Source organism: Dipodomys ordii, unplaced genomic scaffold (assembly GCF_000151885.1).
Source record: "Dipodomys ordii isolate 6190 unplaced genomic scaffold, Dord_2.0 Scaffold98, whole genome shotgun sequence".
NCBI lineage: Eukaryota > Metazoa > Chordata > Mammalia > Rodentia > Heteromyidae > Dipodomys > Dipodomys ordii.
The window spans coordinates 2,414,515-2,441,109 of NW_012267314.1; the positions used below are offsets into that span (position 1 = coordinate 2,414,515).

General features: G+C 42.9%; 2 protein-coding genes across 9 annotated transcripts in view; one reads left to right on the forward strand and one right to left on the reverse strand.

Annotated features, from left to right (window-relative positions):
* The window catches only part of Ipcef1 (interaction protein for cytohesin exchange factors 1), a 149,188-nt gene extending 141,324 nt beyond the window's left edge, over positions 1-7,864 (forward strand). For 7 of the 8 annotated variants that reach the window (XM_013026973.1, XM_013026974.1, XM_013026972.1 and 4 more), the window contains 2 exons: positions 2,923-3,116; positions 5,192-7,864. In XM_013026973.1, coding sequence (XP_012882427.1) covers positions 2,923-3,116; positions 5,192-5,392 — 395 coding nt within the window. In that variant the 3' untranslated portion in view covers positions 5,393-7,864. Of the gene's footprint in view, positions 1-2,703; positions 2,759-2,922; positions 3,117-5,191 lie in introns of those variants that run through there. The other variant, XM_013026980.1, reaches the window with a different exon arrangement.
* Positions 1-26,595, reverse strand: part of Oprm1 (opioid receptor, mu 1) — a 123,493-nt gene that overhangs the window by 50,841 nt on the left and 46,057 nt on the right. The gene's annotated exons all lie outside the window — the stretch shown is intronic.

Sequence of the window (26,595 nt, forward strand, 5' to 3'; positions counted from 1 at the left end):
TTGTTTGTTTTGGTTAGTTGTGGGTCTAAACCGTGGGCCTAGGTGCTGTGGCTCTTCAGCTCAAGGTTAGTGCTCTACCGATTGAGCCAGAACGCCACTTCCAGCTTTCTGAGTGTTTTATTGGAGATGAGAGTTTCACAGACATTCCTGTCTGGACTGGCTTTGAACCATGATCCTCAGATCTCAGCCTCCCAAGTAGCTAGGTGTGAGCCACGGGTGCCTGGCTTTGGTCAAGATTTTGAATCTATGTGTTAAACTCTCTTTTATATAGCAGGGTGAATGAGACTGTTCTCATAGGATCATTGAAAGATACTGAGATAACGTTGGCATTACAAGGAACACAATGTCTGCCATCTGGTAAAAAGCTCAGTGCAGGATAGTTATCTCTTCTTGATGTAGGGGAATGCAGAAATGCTCCCTCAAAACTTTATACTGGTACTGTTGGTCAGTGCTGCTCTCACTATTAACTGAATTCCTGGGATTTGTTCTCAGTTGACTAATTCAAATGTCAGTCTTTGTGATTTCAAGTCTTGCTGTGTTGCAGTTGTCAAAATCATTAAGAGTGTTAAAGTCTTCTGATCTGTATGCATCAGGTGTTAAATTCACATTTATAAACTCATAAAAGGTGTCCAGAATGTTCAAATGAGTGTACAGTTCCTTCTTCTGTCAGTGACAGATACCTTCTATGATCCTTTTCCCCCTCTGATATTTAGAACACAAAAGACAAGACAGTTTTCTCTACCAAGGACTTTCCAAATGTTTCACATGATTCAAGTTCTCTTCTTGGACATCACATAGGTTGTTCCTCACCCCCCCCCACCAATCTCTAAAGGTTTCTTTTCAAATCCTGAGATGAAATTTGGCATACCAACTTCTCTCCTGTCTTCTGAAGCCAGCTTTTATGTTCTAAATAGAAAGTAAACAGTCACATTCTAGAAATCACAAGGAAGACCAAAAATAAGCTAGTGGGGGAGGCGAAGTTGAAAATACAGCATTTCAAGAGATACTCTGCATACAGTGTTCTTGACAGGCAAATGCTGGGCCTGCAGACGTGATCCTGGCCTGCCAGAAGCAGACAATAGGCTGGGTATGTAGGAGGATGAGCGGGCGTCCCAACCTCACTGACATACTCTTGGAAAGGAGGGAACTTCTAACCATTAGTTAAATATGTTGTTTTGCCTCATTTGTTAATATCACAAAAAAAGATCTTGCTAACACATGTATCTTATTATATACACATAGAATTCATATGCATGTTAATTATGTATAGTACTAGGGATTAAGCTCAAGACCTTACACATGCCAGGCAAGTGCTTTACTATGGTCCCGATGTGGCCTGCCCCTTCCCCCACCCTCACTCCCCCCTGTTTATTCCTTTTGCTTTTAGTTAGTTTTGTGGATCAGATCTTACACTAACTTTGGCTAGGCTGGTTTCCAGTGGAAATTCTTTTACCTCCATTTTCTATGTAACTGGGGGTACAGGCGTGTGGTACTATGCCCTGCTCACTTACTCCTTTTTAATCTAACAAGTTAGGTATCTGGTCCTAGTTTAGAGAACACTGACTTCTTGATACACGTTGATAGTCTAGCAGATTTATATGTGTACATTCCTCTCGGGTCCACCTCTGAGGGACTGACACTTTCCACTGGGGGTTCTGGACATAGTCTTTTGAACAAAAGCATATTTTAAAAAATGCTCTTGTGATTAGTACGTAGCACAGAGAAAAATCAATGCTCCTTTGTGGACAGATTCCAATTTTCTCACATGACCCTGGTCCCTATCCCTTCCAATGCGTTGAGGTTGGAGTTACATGAACAATTGCTCCAAGATAGCTCAGCTCTGTTGCCCCCAAAGTCTGGTCTATGATTTGGCATTTGTAGCATCATCTGGGAGCTTGTCAAAAATGTAAGATCAGTGACATTCCAGACAGACACAGAGCCTGCATTGTAAGAAGTGCCTGAGGAGATGGTGAGCTTGTTAAAGTTCAAGCAGGTACGTCCGTCTAAAAGCACATGGGCCTCGACAGGATAGCTGAGCTTTTATCTGTAACTCACATCCTGCTTGGCTTCCAATAATCTTCGCTTTGTCTCCTCCATAAAATAATACTTGTTATCGTCTTTGACCAAACACTGGTGAGTTGAGAAGACATAGACCGTAAAATGCCATTTGTGTCAATGTGGATCAAGGTCCACACTGAAAGCAGGCAGTTGAAAAGAAGGATAACAATTGCATTGGAAACACTTTATTATCAGACAGAATTCATTAATTTTGCTTCAGGAGATAAGGGAGGTGTGAATAATTAACTTGGCTTCTGTTTCCAAAGGGAAGGAGACAAGTGGTCTCTGCCAATCTGTGTTTTTCTTTCTTTCTTTTTTTTTCTTGCTTTTTACAATTTGGTAAGATAAGTAAAAATAATGCAGTTGTCTTTCGCGTGACATTATAATTCAGCAAAGTGTTTACATAAAAACAGAAGGGAAGTTTTGACAATATGTTTTATTCATGGCACAAGACTCACCAGAGAGGGTTTCCTGGCAGCACTGATTTTGGTTCAACAATCTGGAAGGACTTTTACCTTTTCTTTGAGTCAGGTTCAAGACATAGGTTGCTATGTATTTGTGGCTTTGAGTTCTCTCTGTCCTATGATTCTAATGATCACCCGTCCCCATTATTATTTTGTGTCTATTTTGTGACCCCATTAATAGATCAGCACTACCTGTTCATAACTGTAAAAGCAACATAAAGTACCATCACCAGTGGGTGAGTTAGACAAGGGAATATTATTGTCAACAAAATGGTATGGCTTCTGGGGATGAGAAGTCTGGGATAGTATTGTGGGCAAGGCTGCCCTTTAGGATCACGGTATCTAGTGTTCTCTCCTTCATATTAACTGTTTGTTGTTATACCATGTGTCTTTCTAATAGAAGAAACAAAAGCATGTGAAGACGATGAGATGGAGAAGCTCTACAAATCATTAGAGCAGGCTAGTCTATCTCCGCTTGGCGACCGGCGACCTTCCACCAAAAAGGAGTTGAGAAAGTCCTTTGTTAAACGCTGCAAAAATCCATCCATAAATGAGAAACTGCACAAAATCCGCACCCTGAATAGCACGTTAAAGGTAAGATGACTGCAGAGGATGGTTGGACTCAGTGCACGCGAGGAAAAGAAAGGTTGGTTCTGCCAATCGCAGTGATCATCGGTGGGTGGCGGGGAGGGCAGAGAACACAAATACAGTACAGGTGAGATGACCCTGGCATGTCTGAAGCACTAACATCCCCACAGAAGCACCAGAGGCAGTTTTTCCTCGGTCAGCCTTGGTTTGACCTTCATACCCATATAAAATCTTAAATGGAAAGCTCCTGGGTGGCAAGGCCCATGTGCCTTTTGTTTGTGTCGGGCTTGTTCTGGCTCAGTGTGTGTTGATTAGACACAGAGATCATCAATCAGTGATAAAAGGTGGTAAAACAAATAAAACCTTGAGTTTTCAGCTGGTTCATTTATTCCTCTGTGCTGCATTCAGGAGAGAATGTCTAGATTGCCAACTGTAGATACCACAGCCAAGGAACACCATGAGAGGCAGGCGGGGGGTGCGGGGAGGGGAGGGGGCGGGAAGCATACATTGTGGTAATAGACTAGCAGATGCTTTCACAATGGAAAGAAGGGACGGCGTACAGGATGTACTGGAGCTATTTTCAGGGCCTCCCGTCACTGAAACGGTTCTTTGGGACAAAAGTATCCTGGCTCATATTTAGATTCTAACATGACCAAGGGCAGGCCAGGATGCTTTGTAACATAGTCCCGAATTAGCAGATTTATACATCCTGAAAAGCCTCGATGGGTCTAGCTATTTAGTTCTGTTGTGTGCACGTCCTTTTGCAATAAGAACTGGAGTCATTTTCCAGGAAGAAATGTCAGCGATCTGAAAGGACAAGGGCACAAAGAGATGACTGAGTGGCCCTGGTTAGTCAGATGTCCCAGTTGGTAAATAGAAGGCACGGAAGCACACTGGAAGGCTGCAACAAGAAAGCCAAGAAGGAAAAAGGAAAAGTATCTTTTCATTATACCAAGATATTCCAAATACAAGAACTTCCCTCACGTTTGATGGTGAAAAGATGTCACGAATTTCCAGCCCACAGTGTGTGCAGGGCTGGTTAGGAGGTGGGCTTATCCAGTGTAAATTTGTCAGTGTATGTGAGGGTTTTGCTGTCTTGCTTGTTGCTGAGAGCTGACAGTGGTGAAATAGTGTTTAACATCAAACTGCTGATTCCTGAGTTGCACTGGGGCCAGGCACTGTTGTGGGTCCCTGTACCCCCTGTGTGGGCCACCCTGGATACTGGAATAGGGACAATGGTGAGGAATACAAGCTCAGCTCAGACCAGGGGGAGGCCAGCAGCGTGGGATTGAACTGACTACAGAGGTGTTTGCCATGCACCAATGGGAAAGACATGGACACATGAGGAAGGGAAAATACTGGCCCTCAGGGAAGAAGATATCCTCCAGAGGCTACGACTCGGGGAGGCCAACATGTAGGAGCACGCACAGCCCCATCCATTTGTCAGAGAAAGAATATGGCCCCCAGACTCACCACAGAGCAAGCAGACCAAAGACCCAGATCTCAACAGAACAGTGACCCGACCGTGGAAGCAAAGGCTTTCCGGGCTCACGGGTTCCTGGGCCCTGTTATTCTCCATTGTGGTGCTCATATAGTGGATGAATTCAGCGACTTTTATACAGTTATCTACCACTAAGGAACCAGGAACCGACGTAAGAGAAGAGACAGGCATTGTTTTCATTTCTGTCTGTGTGAGGCTCGTGCCTCTAGGCCTCCCGTGGAGGAGGGACTAGGGTCTCAGCGGGGCTTTGGTCCCTTCTCTCCCACAGGAGTGTGCCTTTTGTGTTCACCTTGGTTTGGCACAGTGGGCAGATTCGGGAAGAACAGCATAGAGGCTGACGATGACTCTCTGGCCAGCTCTCCACTAATTCTTGGGCATAGAATGTGGCTTCCTGATGAATAGCTCATGTGTAGGAATGGCCTACCTCGTCTCTTAGGCTCGGTGTACCAATGTGCAGAACCATTCCAATGCTTTCGTAATGACTGTATGTATGCGCGCGTTTGTGACAGGGTGGATAATGGTGGAGTTATGCAAATGAAGACACTCACAGCCCTCTCCTCTCTCTTTTCCACGTGGGCAGTGTAAAGAACACGATCTGGCCGTGATCAACCAGCTGCTGGACGATCCCAAATTGACAGCCAGGAAATACAGAGAATGGAAGGTGATGAACACCTTGCTGATCCAGGACATCTATCAGCAGCAGCAGACCCCGTCCGCCTCGGACAACACCTCTGAGGAGCTCCAGGAGCCGCCTTCCACCTGTGTGGAAAATTCTATCTGAGACGAAGCCAGGATTCTCCCCCTCTTACCTCTTACCTCGTCCGGCAAACAGCTCTACAAGATGCTGCATTTCCTCCTAGATGAAACCCAGTCTGTCCCTCACCAGTCCCCCCTTCGGAGCTGCCCCTTCGGTGAAGACCACCCCCAAAGACAGCAGGGCTTATTGTCCCAAGTCTGTCACCACGATCAAGACTGGGGTGTTGGTGGTCAGTTGACTAGACCGGTTTCTGTGTTCTACCCGGAGCTCACATCGATGGGGATGCCGGATGGCACCTGAGTAATGTGTCCTCTGTCCTGGCTTTTGAGAAAATGACAACTTACCACGGACAAGAGATCCGGTGTCATTGGTGATCATGACTCACAGACACCCCCTGTGTTCCAAAAGAAGCATGCTGGTGGGTCCTCACTCTGATGACAGTGCCGTTCTCCAAGGGACATTTCCGCTGCAGGAATGTTCTCTGTAGTAGTAGTTGGGACAAGATACACGTTGCATCATGGACTAGAAATGTCTCACCTCTCGTGTGAGTAAAGTATGGATCCTTTGTCAGTGGAGAAATTCTTTATGGAGGCTCAGGCCGGGGCATGCTGTAGACTCAACTCAAGGGTCATGTTGATATTTTCCCTTTTCCCAGGTGGAAGACTGTGAGTAATGTTGCTTTTCTTCAGAGCAACCGAGAACAAAGACTGTTATTATAGTTGAAGGCCTCTACTCCCGGCTAACTTCCGCAAATAGCTGGTACTCAGCCCGACCAGGAAGACCAGGCTGATGTTGTCTTGGGCTCTGGCGCCTGTCACATGATATGAATTCATACCCAGTTTTCCTGGGATCAACATGGAGAGATGATTCTGGCTTCAGCGTTGTTTCTACCTGGGGAAGGGGGAGGAGAGGGGATGCACACAAATGAACCAAACAACGTCAACGAAGGAGTTAAAGAAGATTGTTTTATTTTTGTATGTTTATGTGTTCCACCGTGTGTTATGTGGATAGCAATCTATGTTTCTTATTTAAATATATTTATAGAAGTTCCAATTATAGTGTTCTCAAAGATGATATACTATTATATGGTTGGTTTGGTAATATAAATTCTGGAAGTATATATACTTTTTGCCTGAGAGAAGTAAGCATAGTATTGATGTACGAGAATTATGTTGCACTATATGCTGTCAGGAATGCTCAGGAAATCCTGTGGGGAAAATATGGAGCATGTGTTGATCATTTTGTCTCTCTCGCTTGCTTGTTCTTTCTCTTTTTCTCTTACTTTCCTCTTCTCCCTCTCTCTCAATCTCTCCAGATCTTGCTCTTAAGTTTTTCTATCCTAAGCCAGCCTCTTAACTAAACCTAAAGCTTTACAACACTTACATCCATAAACTCTAGACCAAATGAAACACAAAATTTAATACAATCTCCTTGCTAAAGAATATGGGTTTGGGGTTTGTTATTAAAGCTTGCTCAAAGAAAACCAACTCCGTTTGTCTTCATTGCTTAGCACAATGAAGCTTTCTCATCATGAGAAGAACCATGACCCACCAGGGCCACGGACCTTCCCTGCCCTCGGAAAGTTGTTGACATGACACACCTCACTATGTCATAACTCTGCAGTTGCGGCTTGCCATTCATGTGGAAATAACCACCCCGTTTGCATCTGTGCATGCAGCGGAAATAGTGGCTGAGTGTTTTCTCCAGCCTAAAATGTCTTCAGTCTCTGTAAACAAGGGTTAAGAAAGAACACAATAGAAAATCCAGAAGGCAGGTGGAAGGAGCTCCAAACATTTTTGATCAGGAATTTACTGGTATATTTACTTTGGCCTGTTTTTTTTAATTAATATGTATTTAATTGACCTTTTACCATCCTCATTACAATTCAAATTTAATGTGAAAAACACCCACTGAGTCCTTTTTCCTCCTTTGTAAATAAATGCTTTCATTAGGTTGAGCTAGGAAGCAGGGATTGCTGACCTGTCGCCATGCTCAGGGGCAGAAGGGGAAGGAGGAAAGTGACAAGAAGAGCAGGTGGCGCGTAGGAGCCCTGGCGATTTCTGTCTTGGTCTCAAGTCACTTTTCTGGTCTGAGAAAAGTGGGGAAAAGCGATAGATATTGTGCTGTCATGTGTGTCCCCGAAATGGATGTTGGGGTGAAAGGAGAGATTCCTGTACTGGAGGAAGGTGTCCTGTGAAGACCCAGAGCCAGGCTGCTCAGTAAGCAGCCGAGGATCACTGCGCTTCAGTCCCTCCAGACTTCCAGCACTCGCTACAGCCATCAGAACTGTGGCCTTGGACTCTGGGTTTGTGGAAGCGACCTCTCTGGCTGCCCGAGCCTGTAGACCCAGAGGGAGCCTCCTAGGAGACCCGCACCCCTGCTGCCCTGAAAACAAACGCAGAATCCCACATCCTTCTTGCATTTGAGGTGATTCTGTCCCTTTGAGGAATGGCTGCAGTGGCTCAGAAGCTCAGAATCCAAGTCCTGGAGAGAATCCTAATTTCAGGGTGAATGCACACACGCCTTGCACGCACAGCACTTTCTCCTTTGCAGCCCAGCCCTGACCCTGCCCGCTGCCCCATGGCGCTGGGTGACCGGGGTCAGCACTGAGGCTTCTGTCAAGAACCTTGGCCAAGGCCCCACCTCAGAGAGCCAGGTGTAAGGGGGAACCTCAGGCCTCTTGGACCCTTGCAGCCTTGCCTCTTTTTTGGCAGAATCCCCGCTGCCCCAGTCCTGAGGTGACAGTTGGTCTAAGCTGGGTGCTGCACTCTGTGTCCAGGGAAAGGACTGACCAGGACCCTGCTGGCCTTGGTGGCTCTTTGCTCAGCCTTCCATGGGAAATCGGAGAGAGCTTCTGGGTTTTCTGGGAACCAAGACCTGACCTGGTCTTTTTCCCTCTGTAAATTGTACCACTGGTTAGTACTGTGAAGCCTTCGGATGAATGACCATCTATGAATGGTGATAGATTTAGACAAATGGAAAGTGCCCGTTCCTCACCCCTCGGAAGCACATCAAGTCAGAAATCAGAGACTCAGGTTAGTGATTAAGGGTCAGTGCTGTGATCTTCCTTTCTCAGTCTCCTGGTGGGGGGGGGGGGGAAGACTTCAAATCACAAACTATAATGGACCTGAAACTGACTGAAAGGAAAATATTCCGTAAGTTTTTTGCAGAGAGGTGCTATGCCGATGAAAGCCATAGTTAAATTTCAGCCAGATTCTTGGTAAGGAAGAGTGACTGTATTTTGATGTCCTGACACCAACGGCTTTAGTGAGTCAGTTAGGTGAGAGCCAAATGTCATTTTATCTTGAAAGCTGCTGTGACAAGGGAAAGTTGTAGGATGTCTGTCTTCTTTGGTGTAACAGAATGTGTCACATGACAGAGATTTTCCAATGTCTTTCCCTTGTGATATTTTTGTATACTTACCCACACGAGAAATCAAGTCCTAGAAATAGGAAGCAAGTACTTGCCTAAGATTTTATCCCCCATAATTGACAAGAAAAGCCCTTTAAACTAGATATTTTGCAAACCACATGAAGTGGTAGTGATTATAATAGACCTCCTGGGATGAGACCTCGAACAGCCACAAGCATTTCTGTGTTGAGACAGGAAATGATTTCTTTGCCTCTTACGGACATCTTGAACTCTTTCCCATACGACCACAATACCACACAGAAAGCATCACAGAGTTCAACCTGAAAAAAAGTTCACATTTCTCTTGATATTTCAGAACTTCATTGCTCTGCATTGACATTTCTTTACCTTGAACCCAAAGGGAAGCATGTACCACGGAGGTATTGAACACCCTATAATAAAAACTAGCATTTGCAAGCACCACATATTGCAATCTCTGAGCATGACAGGGATTTGACTTGTAACGCTGCATGGTGTCTGGGGGCAAGATGTACATGTGAAACTAATACCGTAAATTTCATTGTGCTTTTGTTCTTCATTGTCGTCGTCGTCGACTCTTTTTGGCTAACTAAACTGATTTAAAAAAAAAAAGGCATGGTTCATTTCTCCTGCTTTATGGTTTTGTGATTGACTTGTAAGGAATAAAAACAAATGAAAATGTATGTAGTACAGTAACGTGGGGAAAAAATTGGAAACATATTACTGGTGTTCAATTGTCTGCTTTGCACAGTTTCTTCCTTAAAGAAAAACAAAATAAAACAAAATTCTGTAGCTGGGAGGTGCTTAATGGCTGCACTTTGATCTTCTACAAGGGTTCTTGCGCCCTCTGGTGGCTATCTTGAGAATAATTGATTCCAGAAACTTGAAAATAAAACACCTAATTATGTTGGGGGCATCAATGGCAGCAGCAGCAGCTGTGGTCTTCAGCGTCTCTTGGCTTACAGGTTTATTTAGATTTATTTGGGTTTATTTATTTAGTATTATATTTAGATTTTTTTCAAAATTTCCCAGTGGTCCACAAAATTTAATGTATATCTCTTAGTACCTCTTATCTGTATGGGCTAACCCCATTCATTTTATTGAGAGACGTTAAAAGAATTTAAAAGAATTGTGACTGATGAAAGATACAACCAATGATACATACATTTATTAAAACACCTACAATGTTTTTAAGGAAAATGAACAAAGAAAATATACAAATAGAAGAGTAGATTGTTTCCAGGCCTCCCTGTGGTGTACAGAAATGAATTTTTTCCTACTTCTCTCCCAGTTTTTCTCCTACCAGCTGAGCTCCATCTTCTTTTTCTCCTTTATCTAGCCTCTACCAAGTCTCTCTCTCTCTCTCTCTCTCTCTCTCTCTCTCCTCTCCTTTCCTTCCTTCCTTCCTTCTTTCTTTTAAAAAAACCACCCTTTTTGTCTTAGGCCTGTAAGTTTCCCTGATTGCACTTTTCAGAGGCCATGATGATATCCTGCAAGTTTCTTTCCTCACTTGCTCTCCTTGCTGCCTACCCTGCCAGTACGGTCAGCTTCAGCGCTAGGGTTAATAAGGTCAGTCTCAGGATGATGTAACTGGGGAAGTGGCAGTTTGGCTGAAAGAGGGAAGCATTGGCACACACTTGCAAAATGGAATTGGCCAGCTGACAGGAAGCCAGGACACAACGCCTGGTGGGAGATCCCAAAGGAACAGGTTGACCAAGGAGTATGAGCAGAATACCAGGCTAGATAGAACACGTCACACCATGCTTCAGATACGGATGTCCTATCAGGAGTCCTGAAAGACAGGCCTAAAACGCTCCCAAGATGGCGCTCCTTTGGAGCCTGGCAAAAAACCATGGGCTCACATTCTACAAAGTAGACACGTTAGAACCGACAAGGGATGCTATGGAGGAGGGATCCACAGGCTGAGAGAAGTAGGCAAAAGGCTCCTCAAAGGAGAATCAGAAGTGCACCAGTTGAAGATGCGTTGTAGGATGCCCCAAGATGCCATCAAGGCAATGGGAATGGGAGGGTGAGGCGGCGGCCAGCCTCATTGGAGGCTTCCGGGGCTGTTCTCTGGAGGCTGTGCTTGCCAGTGGAAGACACCACGAAGGAAGAGAAACTCTTTCCCAGCAAAGGGGGATGAGGGACTTCTGGCACAGTAGCGGCCAGGGGGCAGCACTTAGAGAATCAGAAGTCAGGTGGTGGACAGAGAATCGCTGTCTCGGGTAAGGTTTGAATGGCAAGGGTGCCGGCCATTCAGCTTTTGGGAAATGATAAGAGCTCATGATCTTCTAGAGATAAGACACCTAGGAGCCAAGAAACATTACACGATATTCTTGGGATCTCCCAGAAAGTTTTCAGAGTAGGACATGCAGAAAACCGAAGTCAGCTTCTTCAAGAGAGAGTCTACAATCCCATGATTAGACTCTAGACCTCAGCCATAAGAAGAGGCGATTTTCCACAAGGAACTTTTAAGCTACAGGCCATCATGTTCTCAGCCCTGTTCAATGCACCATTTCAACAAAGCTTCTTCTCCCTGGCTCTTTTTAGGTCTCCTGACCTGAGACTGTTGTCACGGCTGCATGTGTGTCTTTCCTATATGGAGTCCTTTTGGTCCTGTGTTATGGGAGGATACGTTCAATATGCCCAGTAAGAATGGCACATTGAAGGTGATATATTTCTCCTGGCTCAATAGTCTATAAGCTCTGACAATGAAACCAGAAAGCAAATTGCCTTTTGTTGCTTCGTATGTCATGTTAACTTAGGGCCTAATCTACTATGGAATATCAGCTCACACAGCACATCTGGTGCACTGACTTTATGTCTTATGCATTAAAGGTGTCATTGCACACCTGAAAAGCTTTGGTGGGAATGGAAGTGTTCACCTTAGTGTCACAGATTAGTAACTGGAGTTGACTGTATGAAATCTCCTCTCCCACCTTCTTTATTTAGATGTCCAAATGAGGGCAGTATCTTTCTCTCTAGTAAGACAGTGCTTTGCAGAGAGGCCCACTGAAATATTCCCTGATCACTAGGCCATTTTACCAAGGAAAATGCCATATGCTTTGTTTCTGGTCTGATGCTTGTAGATCTTATGAATCAAGGTTCTTTTTTCCTTCTTATCTATGGATGCTTTAGTACTGTTTGTTGAAAATTATTTCCTTCCATTGAATTGATTTCAACCTTTGTCATAAGTACGTCTGGTATATTTGTCTGTCTATTTCTGGTTCTCTGTTCTGTACATTTGATCTCTATCTATGTCCCTTTGTACCACAGTCTGATTATAAATAAGTATTGAAATAGGGCAGATTGCTTCCTCCCACTTTCTTCCTCTTTTTCAGAATGCCTTAGCTATTTTTGTTCCTTGCCCTTTTGCGTAAAATTTAGAATAATCTGGTCTATGTATTATATCCTTGCTGTGAATCTAACAGGATTTGCATAGGGAAGACTAACATCTTTTAAATGTTGAATAGTTCAACCTACAAATCCTGTGGCATTACTTGGTAATCCCATGCCTAGAACAACCTGCCCAGTCAAAGGTGTCTTGGTAACCTCTTTGTACAACTTCATAAAGATCATAAAAGTATAACTAAGAAAAAGTGGAGGTCTGGGAAGGTGGCTCAAGTGGTAGAGCACTAGCCTTGATCTGAAGAGCTGAGGGACAGTGCCCAGGCCCAGAGTTCAGGCCCCATGACTAAAAGAAAAAAAGAAAAGAAAAGAAAAAGTGGATTATAGAAACTTGGCTGCTAAGTTCACAATAACCAGGGACTCAGATGACTCAGAGAGGGGGTCTTGGTCTGAGACAGTGGTGGTGGGGGCCGAGGAGAGCCCAGAACATGTGGAACAGGAGGAAGATGACTCCTTTCCACTTAGGGAGATCTCTTGAGCTCCCCACACCGGTATTCCTCGATTTACCACGAATGAGTGCTGTACATGTCTGTTAGGTTAACCCGTAAGTATTTCATATTTCAGCGATTATAAATGGTATTGCATTTTTAATTTTGGGGGCCCCAGGTCCATTACAAGTATATAGAAATAAATATGGTTGGTTTTTGTGCCTGCTTATTTTGACTCCTGTGATTTTCTTGTCCAAAAATGGGTTTCTCTTATTTTTAAATAAAGGTTTCTTGGGATTTTCTACACAATCATGTCATCTGAAAATGGATAAGGGTTTTTTTTCTTCTTCTCTGAGCTGTATGACTTTTTATTTTGCTGTGTAGAGTACCACTCCTTGCGCTCAGCCTCATTCTCAGCCTTTGCAAAAACATTCAGCTGTTCAGCAACTTGTGTTGTTTTTCAGTGGATGTTTATTATCAAGTTGAAGAATATCTGTTACCAAATTGACTTGTCCTTTGTCAGCGTGTGTAGGGTGAATGGGAGTTACATTTTGCCAAGTGAATTTTTTTGCGTTGATTAATAGAGTCATTATGTTTTCTTCTCTGACACAATGCCTTTAGGTTTATTTATTTTTTGGGGGGGGTCTGGTCCTGGGGCCTGAACTCTGGGCCTGGGTGCTGTCCCTCGGCTCTTCAGCTCAAAGCTAGTGCTCTACCACTTGAGCCATAGCGCCACTTCCAGCTTTTTTCTTTTTGCTTATGTGGTGCTGAGGAATCGAACCCAGGGCCTCATTCATGCAAGCCAAGCGCTCTACCACTGAACCACCTTCCCAGCCCTGGTTTATTCTTGAATAGCAAACAAACTTCACATTTCTGGAATAAGCTCCTGTTCATCATTGTGTAATAATGCTTTTCATATACAGCTGAATTCCTTTCGTTAATATTTTGCTAAGAATGTACATTTCTATATCCATGAGGGTTACTGGTCCGTAAACTTACTTTCTGCTAATCTTTAGCTGGTTTTGTTATGATTGTAACAGAAATGATAGAAAGCAAATTAGTAGTTTTCTCTTATTCTCTGGGAGAGATTGTGTGGAATTGGTGTTAACTTGTCTTTAAATAGGCAGTAGAATTTTCTAATAGTATTTTTTTCGGGCATGAAGATAATTGGTTTTCTTTTCCTTTTTTTGGGTCCAGTCCGTGGGGCCTGAACTCTGGGCCTGGGCGTTGTCCCTCAGCTCTTCAGCTCAAGGCTAGCACTCTACCACTTGAGCCACAGCACCACTTCTGGCTTTTTTCTTTTTTTGCTTATGTGGTATTGAGGAATCGAACCCAGGGCCTCATGCATGCAAGGCAAGCGCTCTACCACTGAGCCACCTTCCCAGCCCCGATAATTGGTTTTCTTAAGGGGATATTTGCCTTATCTGTTTCATATTGGGTGAGTTGTGACAGTTTGTGATTTTGTTATGTGGACTTCTCATCCTTTCAATGTCTGTGGGGTCTGTGCTGATGACTCTTGATGTTGTAATAATATAATAATTATAATGCTATTTCTGCTATTGCCAACATATATCTTCTCTCCTTTTTCCCTTTTTCATCTTGCTAAGGTGTGACCATTTCTTTTCATTGGAGGCTCTCAGCTGAGATTGAGGGAAGTAACAGAGCTTAGACTTCCAAAGGCTAGAAGTTTCTGGAGAGGGTCAGAGATTGGTGGAGTGATTACAGGTCCAGAGAGGAAGAGATTTGCAGGTTCTGTGCTTTTCAAGTGCCTGAGAACCTAGGGAGTGATGAGAAATCTCATGATTCCTTGGGTGCCACGGGTCTGCCCACAAGCCTCCTGTGAAATCTGGTCCTAAGCCGGGCCACCAGCAAGGTCTCTGGGCTGGGACAGCCATTGATGCCCCAGGATAATGTCAGATCGAGACTGCCTGGTGTCCCACCACCCCCAGCCCCGTCAAGGCCTCTAAGAGGCAAGAACTCAGTAGAGAAGTCTGGGAAGGACTGGACTTTTGGACGCAAGTGGGTGTAAGGCAACTCCCGGCAATATTTGTCCTTGCCATCGGACGAGTGTCTTCTCATGTAGAGTGCCGATGTTCTGTGTGCAAGAGTGCATGTTCTAGACACATTAGTTTACATGAATTAGCTCCTGTCCTCTAACTGAGAAAACAAAACCAAGGCTCGGAGTAGTCACATGCTTTGGCCCCAATCATGTATCCAGGAATGTTGGAAGTGAATTTAATTCCAGTTGGGGAGCACTGAATCCTAACCACTAGACAGACCACCAAGGGGTGTTAAGGATATCTTTGCCTTCATTCCTCTGGCTTGAACAAACTCTTAGTACTGGAGAGTGGAGGCTGAGTGTTGGGCCATGGGTTCAATCTTGACTCTACCAGTGTCTAAAGCTGGCATAAAACTAGCATGTGCTGAGTCATTATCCAGTTGGTTTGACCACAGGAGGGAAGCATCTGTACAGTTAGCAACATCAAAGTAAATCAGTTTGCAGAAGGGGCTCCCACCTCTGAGAAGGGGGTCAAAGGGCAGAGAGCAGAGGCTGGTGCCCTCTTCCAGCCGATCAGATTCTTGAATCTTCCACAGTCTCCTTGCATTCTCAGGCGGGTGGCACCCGCTCCTCAAATAGAAATGGATGAGCTTTATATTATTTTTAAGGTTGACGATGAAATAAATCATAGGTCTGGGAAGTGTGTGAGCCTGAAAGTTGAGGAGTTCTTAAAGTCGAACTTCCTCTGGGAAGGATAAAAGCTGCAGTTCTTTTGTGCAGTAATGACAGACTGTCAGCGTCTGTCTGTTTGCCTGACTCCCATTCACTGAATAAAAGCTGGTAATTGCTAATTGCATCTAGAAGAAAACTGACTCATAGCCTGAGAGCGCCTTGCATATCAATGTTCGGGGCCTAGGAGCTGGTTTTATCTCTAGGGCAGGGAACATGGCGCCAGAAGCCTGCACTCTGGCTTCCTCCGCTGCCTTCAGCTTAGACTGCTTCGAGTGTGATTTCCCTCGGAAATTTAAACTGCGACAGCTGGCTCCCCGTTCCTGCTTCTGTCCATTTTGGCCTGCAGATCATATCTCCCTTTTGGTGAACAGGGGAACAGATGAAAGGCATCAGCTGGAATTTCTACCAAGTGACGTGCAGGCTAGGGTTCACGCTTGCCAGGGTTCTGAAATGTCTTTCACTGTGATGGTTTTTCTGCAAGTGCATTAGCTAGATCACACACTCATGACCGAATGCTAGACCAGCTCCAGACATTGCAACGCTGTTTCTTTACTGAAGGAGAATCTGTCGGATGGATCACAGTTCAGAGGTGTCTTCCTGACTTGTCAGTGATTCGGGTATGGATGGAGCTGTAAACAGAGCGCTGCTCAAAAGCCGGCTACCCTGTGCTGCTGACACTGTAGCTCTTCTAAGGTACTTTCTCCGGATCGCCATGTGCAGCATGCTGAAGAAATTTTATAGGCAGGAGACGGTCACATCTCAAAGAGCTTGAGACGAATTGCAATGGGAAACTACTTGGGAAGAGCAAACCTGCTCCTGATCTCTCCACCACTGGGTACATGTCCCCTCCTCTTCCCATCTCTCTGTGCTCGCTGGACTCTTACACCAGCGACAGGAGGCTAGAAGGCCCGCTCTTTCTAGAAGGCTCTCTGTCCTCCATAAACAGCGCTACTTGTTCTAGCCAAGGCTCGGCTCTGAACACACAGCGCCCGGACCCAAGCGGAGCAGGACCCAAGCATTGGCGCTTTTTTTTTTATTATACACAATCAGGGAAACCTAAAGCGTGACCAGAATGAGACTCACTTCTGTTCACTTCTAAGAACGAGCACATCAAATACTCTGAAAGATTTTTTTCTTCTTCAGTGATTCTGAGGGTAGAACTCATAGCCTCCACCGGTGGAAGCATGGCCTTTAGTTGTCTTTTTGTTTGTTTTAAATTATTATTTGATTTTTATTCATATCAATTAGTCACACAAAGGAATTTCATTGTGACATTTCTATACAGGTGTGTAATACACTTGGATGGATCCTGCCCCTCCACTCATTTTTCTCAGATAGTATGCTGGAATTTTGCCTGGCTAGCCTGCCTATGAGCTTCTTATCTCTGCTTCCTGAGTGGCGGGGATAACAGGGCTGTGCCACCACACCCCCACGTGTTTTGAAAATTGGGGGTTTCAGGGCTGGGAAGGTGGCTCAGTGGTAGAGCGCTTGCCTTACATGCGTGAGGCCCTGGGTTCGATTCCTCAGCACCACATAAGCAGAAAAATACAGAAGTGGGGCTGACGCTCAAGTGGTAGAGCACTAGCCTTGAGCTGAAGAGCTGAGGGACAGCGCCCAGGCCCAGAGTTCAGGCCCCACGACTGACAAAAAAAAAAAAGAAAGAAAGAAAATTGGGAATTTCACCAACTTTTGACTTGGGCTGGCCTCAGAGTGTTCTCCTTCTACCTCTGCCTCCTGAGTAGCTGGGACTGCAGGGAAGTGTCAGGGATTCTAACTCCATTATGTTTTATTTTTGATGTGCAGTGCATGGGGCCCTCTGACACAGCCTCCCATGCTTTTATGACAGCCAGCTATGAATCAGAGGACACCTCAAGGACAGCTCAGAAATTGACCAGACCCCAGCCAGCACAGGCTCTAGGGTGAAAAATTAGGAGTTCGTTTCATGATTCTCCCTGGCGGGAGTCACAAGGGTTCCCTTCTTTCACAGAGCCACTCAGGAGCTATTTCCGAGTTTAGTTCCTCAAGAACCCAGGGTCACAGCAGTTCAAGTCTCAGGGACTGAAATCCCTGAAACCATGAGGCCAAAAATATATCCATCCTCCCTTGAGGATGCCAAGTTTGGCTAATACACCTGAAGTCAACCAAACTATTGGCCATTCCTCCCCTACCTCATTCACCATTTTATTTTAATCATTACCCCTGTGGTCTTTCTTTCCTGCAGAAATTAATAAGCTAATGCAAGGCAAAATTTACATGGAGATGCAAAGGTCCAAGGACAGTGAAATCACTCTTGAAGACAAAGAAATTGGAGGTCTCATAGTGCTAGTGAGTGCAGACGGACTCTAACGCTACAGGATCAGAAGCAATGTCTAGAGAGCTGTGGGGCATACAAAGCAGAAAAAGATCACGCCACATAGGGTTCCTGGGTGAGAGTGTGTATAGGTCACATCAAGGTAAGGAGAAATATACTTTCCAATCAATGCTCACCAGGTCAGCTCTGAGAGTGGGAAAAGATACTTGAAGGTTTTGTGTCTGTAAGATTCACAAAGAATTTCTAAGCCAATAAACTATAGCATAGAAGAGGACAGAAGGCACATTAGTGGTATAAGGAAGGCTCCTAGCTGGGTGCCGGTGGCTCATGCCTGTAATCCTACCTACTCAGGAGGCTGAGATCTGAGGATCATGATTTAAAGCCAGCTCAGGCAGGAAAGTCCAGGAGACTCTTATCGCCAATAAACCCCTAGAAAACCTAAGTGGCGCTGTGGCTCAAGCGGTAGAGTGCTTGCCTTGAGCTGAAGAGCTGCGGAACAGCATGCAGGCCCAGAGTTCAAGCCCCACAACCGACAAAAAAAAGGCTCTTGGGTGTGGTGGGAAGGGACCCGACATCATTGGAGAAAAACCATTCAAACGTTTTGAGCAGCAGCAGATGGCAATAAGAGTGTGCATTAAGAAGTTGCATTGGTAATATTCTCTGTACATTTTTCACATATCAGCACACAGGTTTTTTTTCTTCCCAAATCATCCATATTAACTAAACTCTATTTAGTAAGTAATCTGGAGTTGTCTAGTTACTTTGAAAGAATTCTTTTCTTATAATAAAGTATTTTCATGTTCAGACTGCTGACACATTAAGAAAAAATTGTTCGAGTTTGATCTAAATCTCTCCCCATTGAACTCCTTTGTTTCTTACAATTTTATTGCTTAAAATGTCAGTAGCATGTTTACTTTTGAAAAGTAGGCTAGTCATGAATGCAGATATCCATATTTTCAACTGGGTAGTATATAGCCGCTGATTTCTGCCCCCCTCTGCCTGGTTTGTTTGGTAGTCTAGCTTAAGAAGTCATAGTTGTCCAGGGATAAGGGTAGCAAATTTATATGTAACTCACAAAGGCAAAAAGTCCACTTCTTTTAATTGCACTGAAGTTCTTTTTCAGGATTAAAGTCATCATAATCCTCGGGCTCTTGGTCTACATGCAACATATATCTAGAGAGTATTCATTGTAAACGATCAGTTATTAGGTGAGAGAAATAAAGACAAGTGAAATTAGCTTTGCATCACTATTAAGCTTACTTTATTAATCATATATATACACACACATATAATCTTACATGCAAAACATCACAATACAGCACAAAATGTTTGTAGATTCTGGCACATCAGGAGTAATACACTGAAAAAATTTATATACATATATATTTACACTCAGCTATCTTAAATAGTCAAAGAGGAATAATGCAAAAATAATTTAGGAATGGGCTTGCTGTTTGACAGACTGGTTAATATTTTGATCCACATATGAGATCATAAGTAGATGGAATACGAGATTATTTTAAACGGTACATTTGGCCATATTGTTCTACATGGAATGTGTATAAGGTAAAAAAGAGAAGCTTAAAAATGTATGAAATGAGAGCGTAGTCTCAACTACAAGTGAACACAGGTGTTTTTTTTTTCTCTAGTAAGAAGAAGCCTTTATGATAGCCATTATAGTGAACACACAAAACTAAAATATTTAAAGGAAACATCCAGGTCATCAAAATGAAAAGAATGTTGTAGATTTGTAAACATTCTTCCTTGTGCACGAGCCTAACAAAGAATTCATGTATTTGTCTGTGTTTCTGGCAGGGGCATAGTGGTGAAATGTGGATTTCCAGGGAAATTTTTTGAAAGGTAGATGCAGGAGCAAGTCTTAATAAACTCTAGAAGCAAGCTGTGATTGCTGTTATATTTATGGATTTCATACTGTTTTGAAAGATGAATTTTCATCTACTTGTACACAAAATTGGTTAATGTATGTAGACACTTTCCATGTAACAGCTGACATTTCCACATTGTCTTCAGCTAGGCAGACAACTGTAAATGAAGACGTGACCCTGCCACTGCCCCAGAATCTCTGGTCACGCCACCTCTCTGCGGGACCTCAGCCTTCTTGTCATTCCTGACTGAAGGAAAGTGATGAATTCCACCCTTATTTCCTTCCCTGCATGCATGCCAGAGACTAATGGGTAGAAGCCTTGACTGTGGAGGTTACGCTCAACTCAAAGCTACGGACGAAACCAGGAACAATTCTGTAACCATTTCTATTGTGAGGGAGGAAAGTACTATATGGACAAGAGTCTGCTTAATATAATTGAACTTCATTAAGGAATTTATACAAATAGAATCTTAATAGGATTTTGGTAAATGGGTTTTATTTGCCACTGAAACATTACAGGTGTTTTTAAGATGAGATGTTATTAGTTACCTAAATTGCAGATTTAATTAAAAACTAGTTTATTTGCTAAATTGAGTGGAGATGTTTCAGGTTTTTAATAAATCTCCTTTGTACAACTACTTAAGATAATAATAAAAGTTAAAATATATCAGATTTTTAAAAAAAAATAGTACATTGTCATAGTGCATTCTTCTCTCCAATGGCAGACAGTATCTCAGGACAGCAAATGTGTATCACCAAGGTTACAAAAATATCTAATGACAAGTGACATAAACCTACTGTTTAGACTGACGGCTTTTATATAAAAAGCTTGTTTATTTGCTACATTGGATAGAGATGTTTCAACTTCTTGTTATAAAGCTTGCAGAATATTCTCTTTGTTCATATAACAAAATGAGGAAAAAATAAAATGAGAACAAGATTATTTCCCATTTTAAATTAAAATTGTTAAAAAAAGTTCAGAAAATACATAATCAAGGGAGGGAAGGATGATTTAGTGGAGAATGACATTTCTCTTTTGAAATTCTTAACATAAGTATACATATATTTCCTTTGTATTTGTAAGTATTTTCCCATATAGCATTTCATGTAATGGTATTGATACCATTTTTTTCAACATGTAATAGAATATTCACTTGGTATACAGCAGGAATGCACATATGTATTAATATTTCTAACTTAATTCCTATTCATGAGGGTTTATATTCCAACATTCACATAGTTGTGATCAACATGAAAAATTTTAAAGGAGTATTGTTATAAATAATGGCACTGAATTTTACAAGTTCAGATGTTGTGATAATTCATACTTTTTCAACGAAGTCAAGCTTATGTACAGAAAACAGAATGATTTCAGCTTCCAATTGAGACTGATGTACAGAAGATATAGTTGAAAGAAATTGTATTTCAGGACGTGGTGCTGTTTCAAGCAGTAGAGCTCTTGCCTTGAGCTGAAGAGCGCAGGGACAGTGCCCAGGCCCAGAGTTCAAAAAAAAAAAAAAAGAAAAAAAAAAGAAAAAAGAAATTATATTTCAATTTTCATTTTATTCCTAGAAGACCAATGTAAATACTGAGTTTGCAAGTTGTTTATTGATTCTGGAGTTTCAATTAAGAAAGATAAGCCCTTAATACATTTGGTTTCTTGATGGCTTTCTATTTTGATCACAATTAGCATATTATTTCTGCGAGTTCTTCTCTGGTGTCTGTGAGCATGACCCAGGTAGATACTCATATATGTGGAAGAGTGTTAAGAAACCTGGTGGTTATTTTAAAGTATGACTCAAAGGCAAAGCATCTGATTAGTAGCCATTAAAGAATGTGACAGGGTCATGGGAGCTTTGAGAGGCTGCAACATTATTCCCGTGGGCTGAGCTGCTGTTTATCAGACCTTGAGTTAAATTAAACATGTTTCAAGAATACACACCAAACTACTTTTCCAAATGAATGCTCAGGTTTGTTTGTTTTTTTGAGAAGTAAACTTCACATCAAAAGTGATATTGACATTCCAGTTTCCATTGTGGGTTTTTCTCAAACTGTGGGCATTAAAATTCAAGTTCTGTTTGTATGTGGGAGTCTCCAAAATGCTATCTGAGGTTGAGGAGAGGTTCTTTTGGCTTCAAAATGTTATAAAACATAGAGCTAGATGGAAGGTCCAAAGCTCTTTGATCATGATCAGGTCAAAATAGCTTATGTTAATACATTGATTCTAGCATCATTTTCATACTTTTTGCAAAGAAATCGGTGTACTCTGCAAAAATCTAGCCAGAAGAAACACTTTGCAATTTACGCTCCATGTCAGAAATAACAGAGCCATTCCCTGGCAGTTACCACTTAGAGGGCTCCTGTTCCTTCCCCCTCAGCTCTCCAGACTTTCCCCCCTTGATGATGTCTTCAGAGGCTGTTTCCGGTGGTCTCTAAGTGAGAAATTGTCTGCTTTGAGATGAGCCAGCATGATACTTGAGCTGTTTTCAGAATCAATAAAACAACAGTCACCAAAATTGATCTCTCAATTTTCTACGGACAGTTTCAGCCTTATGAAATAAATGATGCTAAAGATAATTAAAAAGGAGCAATCCTTATTCTTAGATGCACATCGGCACACATATATCCTACTGTGATAACCCCAATGGCTGTTCCACACACTTCTCACATTTCACTGGAATGTCTTGAAGGTAATACATCACCGACAGTGAATGGAATACCAGTCATTATTTAAAAAAATTATTTTTGGTTGGTTGTGGGACTTGAACTCTAGGCCTGGGTGCCGTTAGCCCAAAGCAAGTGCTTTACCACTTGAGTCACATCACCACTTCCAGTTTTCTGGTGGTTAATTGGAGATCAGAGTCTCATGGGCTTTCCTTGCCCTGGCTGGCTTTGAACCTGGATCCTCAGATCTCAGCCTCCTGAGTAGCTAGGATGACAGGCATGAGGCACCAGCCAGGCAACTATTCAAGATTTTATAATTTGGTTTATAGGTTTGGTTATAATAAAATTTGATTAGGTGGAAGGGGTTCATTTCAAAAGTGAAAAGGAATTATGCAATCAGCACTAACTCCATCCCTGTTTCATTGCTCAATAAATGGATGGAGTTTATGTAAGCAGCAACCACAAATTCCTACCGAAAAAAATCCCTGTTCAGGTCTTTAGGTTTACCCCTAGTTTTCATATTGTTATAAAAATCCAATTCACGCACATGTTGTGCAATTGATTCATCTATAGCGAGGAAATTCTGAGAACACTTGTGAGATTACTATTTGTAATACCGAGTTTCTAAGTCCCGAAAATAACCTGTTATTGGAATCTAATTTATATAGATGCAGTGGCTTGCATGGAAAGTACCATCTGGGTAGGAGGCCTGTAAATTCTCTCTATTCCCTTGAGAAATAAGGGCCCTGAATTTCCATAAAGCAAATGAGTTCTGCGTTCATACAGCAGTGATCAGTAGCAGCTCCCCACTGAGTCAGAACAAGGGTGAGCCTGGGGGCAGATGGGAACAAATTGTATCACAGCCAAAGAGAGTAACAAGAAGCCTTGTTATTTTCCTGCTTCGGGAATGGACTCCTGCAGAGGCAGGGGTGGGCATTAGGCAGAGAACAGCAGCAGCCAATGGCTTACTTAGGCTACTAGGACAGTGGACGCTGAATTCTGACTGGTTGGCTGGTCAAAATGATGGAGGAGGGCTGGGAAGGTGGCTGAGTAGTTAGAGTGCTTGCCTTGCATGCATGAGGCCCAGGGTTCCATTCCTCAGCACCACATAAACAGAAACAGTCAGAAGTGATGCTGTGTGACTCAGGTGGTAGAGCGCTAGCCTTGAGCTGAAGAGCTGAGGGACAGTGCCCAGGCCCAGAGTTCAAGCCCCACGACTGACAAAACAAAAGAAAGGAGGAAAGGGAGCCTGTCCCAGGAGAAATGGGTAATGTGGGAACTCCACCATGATATCAAGCTACCCACATCTCCCTTGGCACGGTTTTCTTCCTGCACTGGTCATTGCAGAAGGAAATCCATTCAGCAGAGAAAGTAGAGGAAAGTCTGGAAGGTTCTAAGGAGAAGACATTCGTTTAAGGGTTGACATTTCAGGGAAAAGTAAAAAATCTTCAACACAACGGTAAGCAACGAGGACAACCAAAATACCTTGAAAACAAAAAGCAGGCAAGCAAGCAAACAAAAATTCTCAAAAAGTAGCGGGGAAGGAGCAGACATTCAGGGAGCCTGGACAAGAGACAGGGAGGTGCCTGGCTTCTGCAATAACCTTGTAGGTGTTTTTGCTCTCCTCAAAATGAAGAAAAATAATCATGGTTCCTTTTTCCCCCAGGACACTTCTTTATTCTCTTGGGCAATGAAACAGGAACACCAGGCCACCCGAATGTAATCTCCTCTTCCTTCTCTCTGTAATTAAAGCAGTTTTTCTGTGCTTAAGTTAACCAGGCTTTTTCCTGCTGTTCAGTGTTTATGAGAATGCCCAGTCTCACAGTCTCACTCGGACTGCTAGGAAAACAAGGCCTTATTTCCTTCCCTCCTCCTCCTCTCCTCTGTCTGTCTCAGTTGATACCACTTCTCTCATTTTCATGTGGGATTTTATAACACTGATAACCATGGAAAATTCTTGACACAAGTGGGTAATGCCCATTAAAGGAAGCATTTATAGATCTGATGCAACGCAATGGAAGTTGCACTGAAAGCAAGTGGATGGTAACATTAAGGTAGGTTCTTTAAAAAGTCAAATAGTAAGGGAAGAAGAAGGAAGTTGTAGGCAATACTTAAAAACACCTTTTCCTCAGCGTAAAAACGTGCAGCACTGGAGTGCACTGGCCCTTGATTTGTGTGTAGAGATGGGAGGGAGGGAATGGGGGGGAATGAGGGAACAGACGACACTCTGCGAAAGGAAATGTACGTATTACTTGACATATGCACAAGTAACCCCACTGTACATCACCTCTAAAACAACAATCAAGTACATTAGAAAACAAACAAACAAAAACCCTTTTCCTCAAAAGGTTTTCTGGTTGATCAACATTCCTGTTAAGGTCCACGTGACAATCTCAAGAGGAATTTTCCCTGTTTCCAGCACAGCTTCTGTGCCGCCTCTCTGAAACCGTAAAGCTGATGCAGATTTGTTTCTCTGTAGGAAACACATACATTGCTCAGAATATCATATCATTAGCTGGAGTTTCAGCACTTAGCCTTTTTGCATTCACACAAACTTAGGTTTTAGAAGCACGGTGGTGAGGTGATGCAAACCATATATTAGACAGGAAATAGATCACAATGGCAGAAACCCACTGAGGTGAGCAGATCAAGACACCTTCCGTCACCACAAACACAGTGAGTGTCTATCTATCTGAATGAGATATAATTAACATTAGCCACTCTTTCAAAACCAAACATGAAAGTCATAGTACCTGAAAAGTATAAATAAGTCTATGCTGACACTAAAACTTATGGACCCATCTGATAACCTTTGAGAGTTGTTTTATACTAACAAAGGAATAGTAACACTCTCTCTATGTCTGTCTGTCTGTCTCTGCCTCTGTCTCTCTCTGTCTCTGTCTATCTGTCTGTCTGTCTGTCTGTCCTCTCTCTCTCTCTCTCTGTTATTGTTGCTATTCCATTAAGGACAGAAGATTTCCTGAAACTCTGGGCTATAAAACTATCATGTGTAGTTGCTTTCACCCATCTGTGGCCTGTCTTATTGCTGATCCAATAGATGCTATCTGGTATTTTCCACTTTCAAAGATTGCTACCCGATGCTGATCGATTCTAGTGGTAGGATCACAAAACCAGTCAGCTTCGATCTTCCTCTCTTACTCATGACTGGTTCTGTGTGTTTCTACTTGTATATGGCAGCAGAGAGTTATTATAATTTCAACCCATGAGGCTGTTTGGGATGTGACCATTCACATCACAGACATACTAAGTTTGCAGAAATTGAGAGAGAAAGGGGAATTTCTGCCTGGCCCCTGGAGAGATCATAGGACTTGAAGATGAGATTTCTAAACTTTACGTTCCAGGTAGGTTGGCTGTGAAATACAAACACAAACCTGTCTCAAAGCACAGAGGAAGCTGTAAATCTCCAAAACTTAGATTGGAAGTGCAGATTTTAGTGCATTTCTCACTGCAAACTCATAGGAAATGTGAAGTGAGTTGAAAAAGCATATTATTAAGTTTGTACTAAATATGTAATGAGAAGAACCCTGGGAAATTGATCTTTCTCACAAAAAATGCCCTAGATCAATACAGTTAATTTCAATGTCTTTCTTGAGTGTTAAAGCATATACAACACTTATTCAATGGTTTTGAAAAGAACCTTGTTTTAGGACGCACTTTCAGTCCAACCCAACCCAAATCTCATAATCCTAAGTCTCAGTATCACTGGTCTTTGTGTTTGTAATGTGAGTGCCCAAGCCACAGTAATATTGGTTGAATAAATTGAACTTGACCTGCCTGCTCCTGCTTTAGAAAATGTCATGATGTTACACAAGAATCTGAGCATTGCTCACACTGTAGCACATGAAGTATTATTTGGTTTGCTTACTTGCTAAGCAACGAATGCATGCCATTCCTTACAATTTTTATATTTCAGTGGCCATGGAAAATAAACACTGTAGGTTGAAATTATTTCTAGCTAAATTCAATTGGTTCTTGGCTAGATGTCCCGAAGTGGGGCCTTTACTGGACATTTGCTTTAGTTCTTAATAATAGTGGTCTTAGGTACAATAGGAATGCTCTATTCCATATGGATCCTGAACCATTCAGGAGTCTTGGTGATGTCATGTCAACTGGGGATAGAAGAAGTTCTTTCTGGAGTCTGTGCCAAAGGCCATCTCAACAATGGTTTCCTACGATTTTCCCAATTTAACTGTTTCCTTTTTCTGTTCCATTTCTTTTCCTTTCCTTTTCCCTTTTCCTTTCCTTTTCCTCTCCCTCCCTCCCTCCCTCCCTTCCTTCCTTCCTCCCTTCCTTCCTCCCTCCCTCCCTTTCTTCCTTCCTTCCTTCCTTCCTTCCTTCCTTCCTTCCTTCCTTCCTTCCTTCCTTCCTTCCTTCCTTCCTTCCTTCTCC